This window comes from Neofelis nebulosa, chromosome 13 (assembly GCF_028018385.1).
Source record: "Neofelis nebulosa isolate mNeoNeb1 chromosome 13, mNeoNeb1.pri, whole genome shotgun sequence".
Classification (NCBI taxonomy): domain Eukaryota; kingdom Metazoa; phylum Chordata; class Mammalia; order Carnivora; family Felidae; genus Neofelis; species Neofelis nebulosa.
In genome coordinates this window covers 63,600,768-63,613,257 of record NC_080794.1, presented here as the reverse complement: position 1 = coordinate 63,613,257, position 12,490 = coordinate 63,600,768, and the positions used below count along the sequence as shown (strand labels likewise).

Sequence of the window (12,490 nt, the reverse complement as noted above, 5' to 3'; positions counted from 1 at the left end):
GGCAACTGGGAGGAACCCTGCTCTTAGGGATCCTAGATGTCTCTCCTATGTCCCGTAGGACTTTGGGGAACAACCCTGACTGAGAACACAGCTGAAAACCGGGAGCTGTATGTCAAGACCACCCTGCGGGAGCTTTTAGTATACATCGTGTTCCTGGTGGACATCTGTCTCTGTGAGTAACATTTGTCTCTGTGTCTCTGTGAGAAGCATCTATGCATACAACATCTGTGTACACACTTCCGCAGCAACACCCGTGGAGATGGCATCTGTGTGTGAGCAGGTCGTGTCCTGGGATTGATTACCTTTTCAGTTAAAGATATTTTTATTAAAAAGAATTTGTCAGGGCATCTGGGAGGCTCAGTCATTTAAGTGTCTGATTCTGGGTCAGGTCATGATCTCCTGGTTCACGAGCTCTGCCCTGACAGTGCAGAGCCTGCTTGGGATTCTTTCTTCCTCTCTCTCTCTCTCTCTCTCTCTCTCTCTCTCTCTGTATGTCCCTCTCTTGCTCATGCTCCTCTCACTCTCAAATAAATAACAATAAAATTTAAAAGAAATTTTTGTCACTGAGTTCAGGAGAAGAAGGCAGATTGTTAGAAAGCTATTAAAGTTGTTTTGTCAAGCATTATGAGGGGAATACAGTTTTTAAATTCAAGTTCCTGGCACCGATTCAGCCACCACCATGTTCTGTTGGAAAGTGGAAGTTTTTACCCTTCTGTAAAATGTGGAAAATGGTTCCTTTCTATTTGGAACAAAAATAGTTTGGTGGGTTTTACATGGTTATTATGCTATGTCTGATCCCCGTTTCTTTAGAGGCAGAAGGAAAAAGGTTCAGCAGGCCTTAGAGCTCAGATTCCTGATAAAGGGGTTAAAGATGCCAGTGCTATGGTGGTCAATACAGCTAAGATTCTCCCATGTGAGAGATCACCATGCCACAGACATTGAAGCAAGCTTATCTGAAGTTCTGGGAACTTCCCAAACTGGGAAGGTTTGGTATCTAAGTTGAAAGAACGCAGTGAAAGGATAAAACACTGAGCCATGAAAGGATAGAGTCAAATAATTATAGATAATAACAAAGGTGCACCAAATAGATGGTATAAGGCCTATAGATAGGATGCTTTGTACATAGCCAATGGCTTCTTCAAAAACTTGCACAAGTGAATTTTAGCTAGTTTCATGGAGTTGTGTGTGTACGTGTGTGTTAATTAAACTGAAGTTTGGACCCTACAACTAAGGTGCCTCCATTATTACATGACCTTATACTCCACGGAAAGCTCTGTTCTTTTTAGGATGCATGAATCTTTTGAAAGTGTCTGAAAACATAAGTGTAGATGGAAAATGTCATCCTCTTAGAGCCAACTGCATTTATGTGAGCCCTGTGGGAAAACTGAGCAGAAAGCACTTTCTCTGGTTGCACTCTGTTGGGACTTACTCTGTGGGAATAGAAGGGGCAGTTCTGAGTGTTTACCATGGGTCATCAGCACAGAGTGAAAGGAGACAGTGTGTGCGGGAAACAACAGTCGACCAAGTGTACGTTCTGTGGGGGCCATTTGATTCCTTTCAGCAAGTGACCATCAGAAATTCATTTGTTGACATATTGATTTTTTGTCTTAACCATCTGCTAGGAAGGAGTGTCCTCTCCTTTTTCAGATCCCATGATAGCAGCTGATACCCGCAGGGAGAGCCTTTCTATATAAATGTCTCTATTTCCAGATTAGCCTCTGGAGCAAGATTGGGAGGTTCCTAGCTCCCCAGAGTCACAGTGAACCATTTCTGGCTCCTGTGTATGGAACTGAAGGGGGTTGAAGTTGGGTTTCTGGAAGCCCACTGAGAATATTTAGGGGCATTTTAATGCACTGGTGAATGCTAAATGGTCTGTGACTTGCCAAAGTCTGAGTCATAAACTCAGTCCAATAAGTGCAGAGTCCCTGAGCAGCCAGATTTAGAGGTTGTCCAGTTCAAGGACACAGAAATCCCTTCTCTATGATTCCTCCTGTGGTGCTCTGTCAGGTGGCCAACTAGCCCCATCCTGGGAAATATCCATGGGGATTTCACTATTTCATGGGGCAACCCATTCTACAGCTAGGCAGGTCTATTTCAGGGTGGCTATTGTGTTGTTCTATTAGGATGCTGTCTTCCAAGAGCTTCAATGACATGTGTTTGGAAATCCACCTTTATCAGTGTGCTTTTCCCTGTCAGTTCCTATGGATTCAGATGTTTCAGGACCCATATTTGGTATTAGGGTCAATACTGTGGCGTAATGGAAAGATATGAAGGTTGGAGACAGACAAACTGGATTCAAATACCAGCTCTGGCACTTACTGGTTTTGTAACTTTGGGCACTTTCTTGTTGCTAGAACAAGGATAATACTATTTATCTTATGGAGATAACATATATAAATAATCTAACCCAATCACTGATAGTAATTATCTTTGTATCATCTAGTGGAATTTCAACATACTCACTTGGTCCTCTAGAGTGGTTATAAAAAAAATACCTCTCAAGAAAGAAGCAAATCTGAAAAGGCTACATATTGTATGATTCTAACTGTGTGACGTTCTGAGAAAGGTAAAGCTATGGAGATAGTAAAAGGATCAGTGGTTTCCAGGGATCCGAGAGGTGAGAGAGATGAGTAGGTGGTGTGCAGAGAATTTTTAAGGCAGTGAAACTACTCTGTATGATGATATTATAATAGATACCTGTCATTATACATTTGTCCAAACCCATATAATATACAACACCAAGAGTGAACACTGATGTAAAGTATGGACTTTGAATAATGATGTGTCGATGTAGAGTCATCGATTGTAATAAATGTACCACTCTGATGGATGATTTTGATAATGGGGGAGTCTGTCCATATGTGGAGGCAAAGGTATATGGGAAATCTCTGTATCTTCCACTCAGTTTTTCTTTGAACCTAAACCTGCTCTAAAAAAGTAAGGTCTATTTGGTTTGTGGTTGGCTTCACAGATAGGCATATAGGGCTAATATCATTTGAACAGCACCATTTAAGTTAAGGCATTTTCTCCAGAAGACCTCAGTTTATCACTACAACCACATCCTTGTTGTTATTAACAGCACACACACCAACCTTTTACTGAATGAAAGCACTACGCTATGTGCATTATCTTGTTGACTACTCACAGTGATTCTAGGATATTGGTTCCGTCATCACTCCCATTTTATAAATCCAGAAAGGTTTAGATATGTGAAATAGCTTGCCCAGGGCCATACAGCAAGTAAGTGGCAGAAGCAGGGATCCAATTCAGTGACTGTTGGCTTGATTCAGTTATTGAGACTTTTAACTAGAATCTGCTACGGCCTCTCTGCATGTCAATGTGTTACACATTAATTTATTAACACCCATCAACATCTTAGCAAGGATAACTACCTATCCTACCTTAGGAGACGCATAATTTTGAGAGAATTCTACCAGCTGGCTATTTTTCTTTCTTTTTATTGTTGTATTTTAAAAATGATATAAAAACATTAAAGAACATTTGAAATATAGGTCACCTATAATTTACCACCACAACCCCATAGATATTGTCACTTATCACCAGTCCTTATCCACATACTTACATATTTTACCTAGTTGTATCATATGGTTCCCTTCACTTACAATTGTATCTTAAATGCTTCTTCATGTTCATAAGCAATTTTTATATTTTCATTTTAATGACTACAGTCACATCACAATTAACTATAATACTTCTCTTGTTGTCTCACTATTTGCCAACTATAGGTAAATGTATGTATACTTGGTACTTTTTGCCATTTTTGTTAAATTATTTCCTTTGGAATTTCCAGGGAGGGAGATTACTAGGCCAAAAGATAGGAATACCTTCTTAATCCTTGCTATGTGGTGTTATCTTTGCCTTTGTAAGGGATCATACAAATTTATGATGCCACTAGTACTCTGAGATCAGACCAATTTTGTCACAATCTCACCAACATTGGATATTCTCATTTGTAATTTTTGTTGTTAAGTAGGCCTAACATGGTACAATTTGCCTTAATTTGCCTTTGATTATCAGTGAGGATGGACAGTTTTCTCAAGCTTTAATTTATTATGTGTATCTACTTTTGTGTAAATTGTTTAAGGAAGGCATGTTTTAAGAGGGACAAGAGAGGGGATGGGGGGTGAAGTTTGGAACATTAGACCCTAAGGGAGGGACCAACCACCAGGAGGCTCATTTCCAGGATTTGGGTTCCTGGGGCTAGGAAAAACAGCCTACTTTGGCCTGGGACAGGCCCTCATAAACTATGGTGGGCAGCCATACTGACCACATTCCTTTTCCCATATGCTTTATTCTAGGACCTGGGTGGCGCTAGATACCAGAGCTATTAGGAGTTTCATCAGCTAAAATAGAGCTATCTTTTTTATGCAGGCGGTGTGGGTGAAACATCAGTCTTCCCACAATAACTCTATCAGTTGGGCAGCCTTTTAAGTCTTACAAAGAGCTTTTACGCCTATTATCTCATTTGGTCTTGACAACAATCCTGTAAGGAATAGATACTACTTCCATTTCACAGATTAGGAAACTGTTATTATTGTCATTATGAATAGTTCAGGAACGATCAGTAATTCAGAACAGTCCCTGATGGGTGGATTTTGTCCTCTTCCTCCACATAGAAAATGCTGGAGAATGATCTTCTTGCCTCCACTCCTCCCCTCCCACCATCCTGATATTTATGAAAGGGCTTCCAGCGCTTTGTCTTCTTGGCAGGATGGCTGTAGCCTTTTGTTGTTGGAGGAAACATTGAAGGTCTTTGTATGAAAACAGTGGCTGTTTGTTTTAGGAGACAGTATTGTTATCTCAAAGGTGCACCTGGGACTGGCCCTGTATAGGAGCGGCTCTGAGACAGGGCACGGCTGGGTCTGGTCACCATGCAGTTGGGGAGGAGGGCACAGACCCTCAATCTTTGGTGACTTGTGCCTCCACACCAACTAATGTCAACTGGTTGCTCTTTATTCATCAATGGTTGTAAGGAAATGCCTATCTCTGTTCACTCTGCCTTTTTTGAGTGGATCTCAAGGATCTGTTCATAGATTGGTAGAATCCTGCATTAACAGGAGAAGTTGAAGTAAATTTGGAGTCTAGGAAGAAGATGTCCTTCTTTTTTTCTTTATTGAGATATAATTAACATACAACATTGCATTCATTTTAGGTGTAAAACATGATTTCATATATGTATGTATTGGGAAATGATCTCCACAATTAGTTTAGTTGACACTCGTCACCATAGTTACTTTTTTTCTAATAATGAGGATTTTTAAGATTTAATCTCTTAGCAACCTTCAAATATTCAATACCGTATTGTTAACTATAGTCATCATGCTGGACTTATTAATCTTATAATTGGAAGTTTGTACCTTTTGACCACCTTCACCGATTCCACTTCCCCTCTCATCCCCCTGTATCTGACAACCACCAATTTATTCTCTGTATCTATGAGTTTGTTGGATTTTGTTTCTGTTTTTTTGTTTTAGACTCCACATATAAGTGACATCATACAGCATTTGTTTTTCTCTGTCTGACTTACTTCACTTAGTATAATGTCCTTAATGTCCATCCATTATGTTGCAAATAGCAGGATTTCCTTTTTTGGTGGCTGAATAATATTTCATTGTACATGTGTACTGTATTTTCTTTGTCCATTCATCTGTCAATGGCCACTTAGGTTGTTTCCATGTCTTGGCTATTGTAAATAAAGCTGCAAGGAGCATAGGGGTGCAGATATCTGTTTGAGATAGTGATATCATTTTCTTAAGATAAATACCCAGAAGTGGAATTGCTGGACCATATGGTAATTCTAGGTTTTCTTTTTTAATTTTTTTTAACACCAGAGCATGAGCAGGAGAGAGGCAGAGAGAGAGGGAGACACAGAATCCAAAGCAGGTTCCAGGCTCTGAGCTGTCAGCACAGAGCCCGATGCGGGGCTTGAACTCAGGAACCGTGAGATCATGACCTGAGCTGAAGTTAGACGCTTAACTGACTGAGCCATCCAGGCTCCCCTGGTAGTTCTAGTTTTAATTTTTTGAGGAATGTCCATAGAAAATGTCTTTCTTGACTGGACATTCCTAGAATTGGCAAGGAGAGGGACAGAAACATATTGGAGGTTCAGGAAATGTCTGTGGGTGAGCTCTCATACCCTATGTGACTGTAAGGATGGAAGAAGATAATTGGTCACATAGAATCATGACGTTAGTGAAGGTATGATGGTGATGGGAAGAGCATGGGACCTGGAATAAGACGACATGGTTCAAATGACAGTACAACCAGTTATTAGCCATTGCCTTTAGCAAGATAGTTCAAGATACATAAATCCCTGGAAACCCTGATTTCTTTACATATCAGATGATGGTAATGACCACCTCTGTAAGATTGGTGGAAAAGAAGTAAGTACAAATAGAACAGTGCCTGGCATATAGTAGGCTTTTAATAAATACCAGTTTATTTCGTTTATAAGCTGGGAAATAATTGAAATGTAAAGTTTAACCCACTGGAAGCCTGAGATCTGAGAAAAGCCTGAGAAGGCATCAGGATAATGCTTATGAAGGATCGGAAAGACGGCCCTCTAGAAACAGTTGCTGGGAATCAAGTTTGGCCATGGCTAGGAAAAGCATGAAATCATGAAATCATGAAAAGCATGATTTCATGCTTTTCCTAGCATGCTCAGTTACCTATGGCCCACCCAGACACAGAAAGTTACAAAGTCCTTCTGGTACTAGGGTGAAGTGATCTGAGCCAGCTCTACCTAAATAATAGGGATTTAGGCCCACTAGCACACTTTGGCCTATATTTACTGTAGTAGAATTCCCTGGTGCCCCAGAATTCTGAGGGCCTGGATCACTGTTACAAGACTGGTGAGCCTGGACATATCTTGTTGTCCAATGCTAGATGATAACCTGTCATTTAGTTTTCCCCCTCATGAGGCTGTCACTGGTCTCTAGGAATACAGTAGTACATTTAAGTGCCAGTTCTTGGAATCAGGGAAAGGCTTTTTACCTACAACTATGCTTTGATCAAGTACAAAGAGCAGGCAGCAGTAGCTGATAAAATCTAGCTATTCTAGATTTTTATAAATGAGCTCAGTTTGGGGCACTGCTGGTGTGAGTAGCCAGAGAAAGAGCATGTAGCTCTCATTCATAAAGCATGAGTCTGAGTATTGACTCTGCCTCTTGCCAATTGAATGACCCTGAGCAGACCATATAAATTTGAATTTCATGATTCATAGTGTTAAAAAGAAAACCACAGGACCCAAATGGTGTCACTTAGGTTAAGGCCCCACGTCAGTGAATGAAGACTTACTACCTGACCCAATTGCAGTTTCAACCTCCCAAAAATGTAACCTTTAACCAGTTGCCATGGGAATTGCCTGGCCAACACTAGGAAATTTACTGATAGGTCCCTTCTGTTCCGCATAGAAGGGCGATCTTGCCTAAAACAATGGCTTCTTTGCTAATAATTTCCTTTTTCCACTCCCTCTTTAAAAACCTTTCCTTTTCTGAAGCCCTTTGGAGCTCCCCTCTACTTGCTAGATGGGATGCTGCCTGATTCACAGATCAATTAATAAAGCCAATTAGATCTTTAAAATTTACTTGATGGAATTTTGATATTTAACAATAGGAAAACTGCTCGTGGGCAAAGTGGGATAGTTAGACCATGTCTGACGAGCTGTTGGGAGGTATTGCATGAGAAAATGCTTTGAAAACAATGAAACAGGGGCGCCTGGGTGGCGCAGTCGGTTAAGCGTCCGACTTCAGCCAGGTCACGATCTCGCGGTCCGTGAGTTCGAGCCCCGCGTCGGGCTCTGGGCCGATGGCTCAGAGCCTGGAGCCTGTTTCCGATTCTGTGTCTCCCTCTCTCTCTGCCCCTCCCCCGTTCATGCTCTGTCTCTCTCTGCCCCAAAAATAAAAAATAAAAAAAAAAAAACAAAAAAAAAACAATGAAACATGGTACACAGGTAAGGGATTATAATAACGCTGGTAATAATTTCCTTATGCTATTCGGTGGTGGCAATAGTAAGTCTATGATTTTAAGTTCAAGTAGATCGTTAGACCTGTATGGAGGTTCTAGTCACAGATATAAGGCAAAGGGCAATATTGTCAAAGTTGTGCTCCAAGGACCCTGGGGCCTCCTGAGACCCTTTCAGGGGGTTTGTGAGGTCTTCCCTTACCAAATTACATGTCTGAGAGAGGTCATATTTTCTTCATATATATGTCTTTTTTTTTTAATTTTTTTTTCTTTCACATTTATTATTGAGAGACAGAGAGACACAGAGCATGAGCAGGGGAAGGGTAGAGAGAGGGGGAGACACAGAATGTGAAGCAGGCTCCAGGCTCTGAGCTGTCAGCACAGAGCCCGATGCAGGGCTCAAACTCACAAACTGCGAGATCGTGCGTGACCTGAGCCGAAGTCGGTAGCTTAACCAACTGAGCCACCCAGGCGCCCCTCTTCAAATATATTTCAACCAAACAACATACAACAACATGTTGAATTCTGAAGCAGATGTGAGAATCCAGCAGTGTTCTTTAAAGATGGACATTAAACAGGCTTGCAAAAGGCTTAAACAATCCCATTTTCCTCACCAAATTTATTTGTTTTGTTTTAGAAAATAATTGCTTTTCATAAAAATATGTTGTCTATGTTTATGTATATTGGGTTTGTTATTGTTTAAAAATGAATCATTATTATAAATGCTTAAATTTTTCCTCAGTTTTAATTTCTGTAAGGTAATTATTGTTAGATACAACCCAAACTAAAACTCTTTTGAGTTCCTAATAATTTTTAGGAGTCACAAAAGTGTCCTGAGAACAAAATGTTTGACAACCACTTGTTTAGAGAATGAGTCTCAGTCAAATCATATTGTTTCTCAGCATGGAGTGTTCAACAAATGAAATATTGAGAGCTTATTAGCAAAACATTCAAACTAAGGACAAGATCCTGGCTATTCACACATTCATTCTTTCAAATATTTATGAAGTCCTATTACCTCGGTCAACTATTAAAGGCTTTCAGATACATGAGATACACACTCTGCCTTCAGGGAGCAAGGGAAGCCAACACAGAAACCGACAGTGACACACAGATGGAGAGGTGCTCCAGGGTGACAGCAAGGTGGACAGAAGGTTCAGAGAGACCTGGGAACCCTCGCAGGTCTCAGAAGCAAGCAACTATTCAAGTCTGAGGAAACCCAAAGTCATTGCCATTTGTGTGTGTGTGTGTGTGTGTGTGTGTGTGTGTGTGTTGCTGTTGTTTTGTTTTAACACTACTGGCTCTCAGCCTGGAGTAGGCAGGGGTGGGAGCAAGAGCCAACTGAGGCCTCAGGCTATGAATATGCAAGAGCTTTGCCAGAGTCAGAGTCTGGAAGGGCAATGAAAGGAAAATATAAAACAGTGTTTCTCCTCATTCCATTCCAAAAGAATTCTACCCCTTGCCCCCCAAAACCCTGGGAATATCTTTATTAAAAGTTTAACTAATACATCGTTCTTTGTTAAAAACAAAAGTCAAATAATATGGAAAATGTTAAAGGCCACTATTATTAAACACTGTAAATAGTTTGGTGTATATCATTTCAGCCATTTTCCAGGCACTTATATTTGAATTTTAGTGAAATGCACTCGTTTTATATAATCCTCTAGAGAATGCTCTGAGGATTTAACCCTTCCCTCATTTCTAGGTCGCAACTTTCTTCTGCCTACTGTCCATTTTAAGAAACATGAGACATTTGGAATCCAACTTTATATAAATGACCTAATAGAGTTAATTAGAACGTGTGAGTAGAAGGAGGAATTGCCCAAGAAGAACAGCAACAATAAGAGGATTTCTTCTTTTTTTCAAGTTAATTATTTATTTGGAGAGAGAGAGAGAGAGAGGTACATGAGCAAGGGAGGGGCAGAGAGCAAGGGAGAGAGAGGATCCCAAGCAGGCTCCACGTTGTCAGCACAGAACCCAACGTGGGGCTTGGTCCCATGACCATGAGATCATGACCTGAGCTGAAATCAAAGTCAGATGCTCAACTGACTGAGCCATCCAGGCACCCACGTCTTTCCTGAGCCCCTCAGGAAAAGAGGATTTCTTTTTTCTTTTTCTTTTTTTCTAAGAGGATTTCTTAACAGGGCACTTCCTACTGAGAAAAGGAAAAGGATTTTATATACTCAGTAAATAGTTTTAACTAAGAGATCTGTGATTAGACTTGACTTTTCTTAACATCGGAATTTTGTGTTGTCAGTTTGTTGACTTCAACTCTTTTTCCGTAATTTTCCTAGAAAAATTCCTTTTCCAAAGTACCCATCTGACGTGGAGGTATTCATATGAAACATTCACAGGAGTTTATTTCTCTCTCTCGTAACATTCTGAGGTATGAGAAGCCCTGGACTAATATGGGGCTCCACAGTCACGTGGAGCCCAGGTTGCTTCTACCTCACTGCATTGCCATTTTCAACGTTTTTTTTTGTTTTTTGTTTTTTTTTAATTTATTTTTGGGACAGAGAGAGACATAGCTTGAACGGGGGAGGGGCAGAGAGAGAGGGAGACACAGAATCGGAAACAGGCTCCAGGCTCTGAGCCGTCAGCCCAGAGCCTGACGCGGGGCTCGAACTCATGGACCGCGAGATCGTGACCTGGCTGAAGTCGGACGCTTAACCGACTGCGCCACCCAGGCGCCCCTTCAACGTATGCCTTCTACCTCATGCTCCAGCTCCTGCTCTTAAGTGCATATTACAGCCATCAGGAAGTAGGAAAGTAGAAAAGGAAAGTACATTCCCTCCTTTTAAGGACATGAGCCGGAAGTTGTAAGTGGAAGCCTACTACTGCACTCACATTCCACTGACCAGAACTTGTTCAGGCACCATAACTAGCTGCAAGGGAGGCTGGGTAATGTGGTATTTAGATGGGAGCCATGTGCTTCTAGATAAAATTACATGATCATGTAAGAAGGGGAGGAAAGGTATTGAGAAATGACTAGTAGTCTATGCCAAATAGGGGGAGAACTCTTGCCCATAATTTGACATGGGAGTGGCAACAATTAATGGAACCCAGAGAAACCAAGGCACTTATAACCTCCCTGATACAAAATCACCAGGGAGGCTGATGAGGCCTGATAGTTTTCCACCATGAGTGGGTATTAAAGTATTTCACTAAACTATTGTGAAACTATTATCAGAGACTGTTGCAGAGGCATAAGAAGTGACAGTTTCAGGGTTCTTTATTTCATTTCACAAGAAAGAAGAATCACCCTGGAGAAGTTAGCATAAAACAAACTTCCCTCCCTCTCAAATTATATGACCAAAGCCAAACTGGATCCAGTGTGCTAAGAAATAGGTAGAGATGTTTCAGAGAGCTTCTCCGCAATCCAGGTGATAAGAGGGGCTCAGGAAGAGGCCATCCAAGTAACCACAGGGTAAATTTATAGGATTGGTAAAGCCCAAGGAACTTCCAACCCTTCAACAATTGGAAGATCGATGGAACAGTGGAGTTCTATCCGCACAATGACTGTCAGGGCTGGGTTTGGGGTGGAGGGAAGAGACCTCCAGATCGCTAGAAAAAAATCCTTGCTTTTCCTCACAGCTATCCAGATTAGGAAGGAGTAGTTGTCTTTTGAGTTGCAAAAACTTGAAGGCACAGAGTTTCCAACAGAGGAGTAGTATTGACATATAAAGGAATTATAATTATACACTCGCTGGCAGAAGCACCCCAGCTTTTCAAGGTTCTTTGTCATTTAGTTGGCACTCTCCTGCCCAAGGAGAGGGCTGCTAGAAAATAACAGCTAAGTTCCATTAAATAGTAATTAGGACCAAGGAAGGAGCTCAGTAGCATAGGATGGCCTAGATGGCAATCACCTGGGGAGGTAGGCACACAAAGCAACTGCTGACTTCTTGTTACTGCTCTGAGCTGGGAAGGTCTTCCAGCAGTTCAAAAGAGAGGACTTAATATTCAGTCTCTACTATAAATATTGGAATGGATAAAATCAGGTTATTACCCAAGCTCATGATGATGGTGGTGATTAATAATTATTACAGTTATGCTTCTTTAATAATAATAATATATTATGCCCCACCTGAGCCAGCTTACATTAAAGGCACCTGAGCCGGCTCAAAGGCACCTGAGCCAGCTTACATTAAAAAGCACAGGATACGGGAGTGCCTGGGTGTCTCAGTCAGTTAAGCATCCAGCTCTTGATTTCGGCTCAGTCATGATCTCATGGTTGTGGGATTGAGCCCTTCGTTGGGCTCTGCACTGATAGTGTGGAGCCTGCTTAGGATTCTCTCTCTCCCTTTCTCTCTGCCCCTCTCCCACTTGCACTCTCTCTGCCTCTCTCAAAATAAATAAATAAACAGTTTCTCAAAAGCACAGATGCAATAAAATATAGCCCATTAGAACTATAATTTTTTTTAATTAAAAAAAAATTTTTTTAACGTTTATTTATTTTTGAGACAGACAGAGCATGAACAGGGGAGGGGCAGAGAGAGAGGGAGACACA

General features: G+C 41.1%; 1 protein-coding gene across 1 annotated transcript in view; it reads left to right on the top strand.

The window, feature by feature from the left end:
• PKD2L1 (polycystin 2 like 1, transient receptor potential cation channel) overlaps positions 1 to 12,490 on the top strand; it is a 34,002-nt gene that overhangs the window by 1,296 nt on the left and 20,216 nt on the right. The window contains exon 2 of the mRNA XM_058697474.1: positions 59 to 172. Within this exon, the coding sequence (XP_058553457.1) occupies positions 59 to 172 (114 nt within the window). The remainder of the gene's footprint in view (positions 1 to 58; positions 173 to 12,490) is intronic.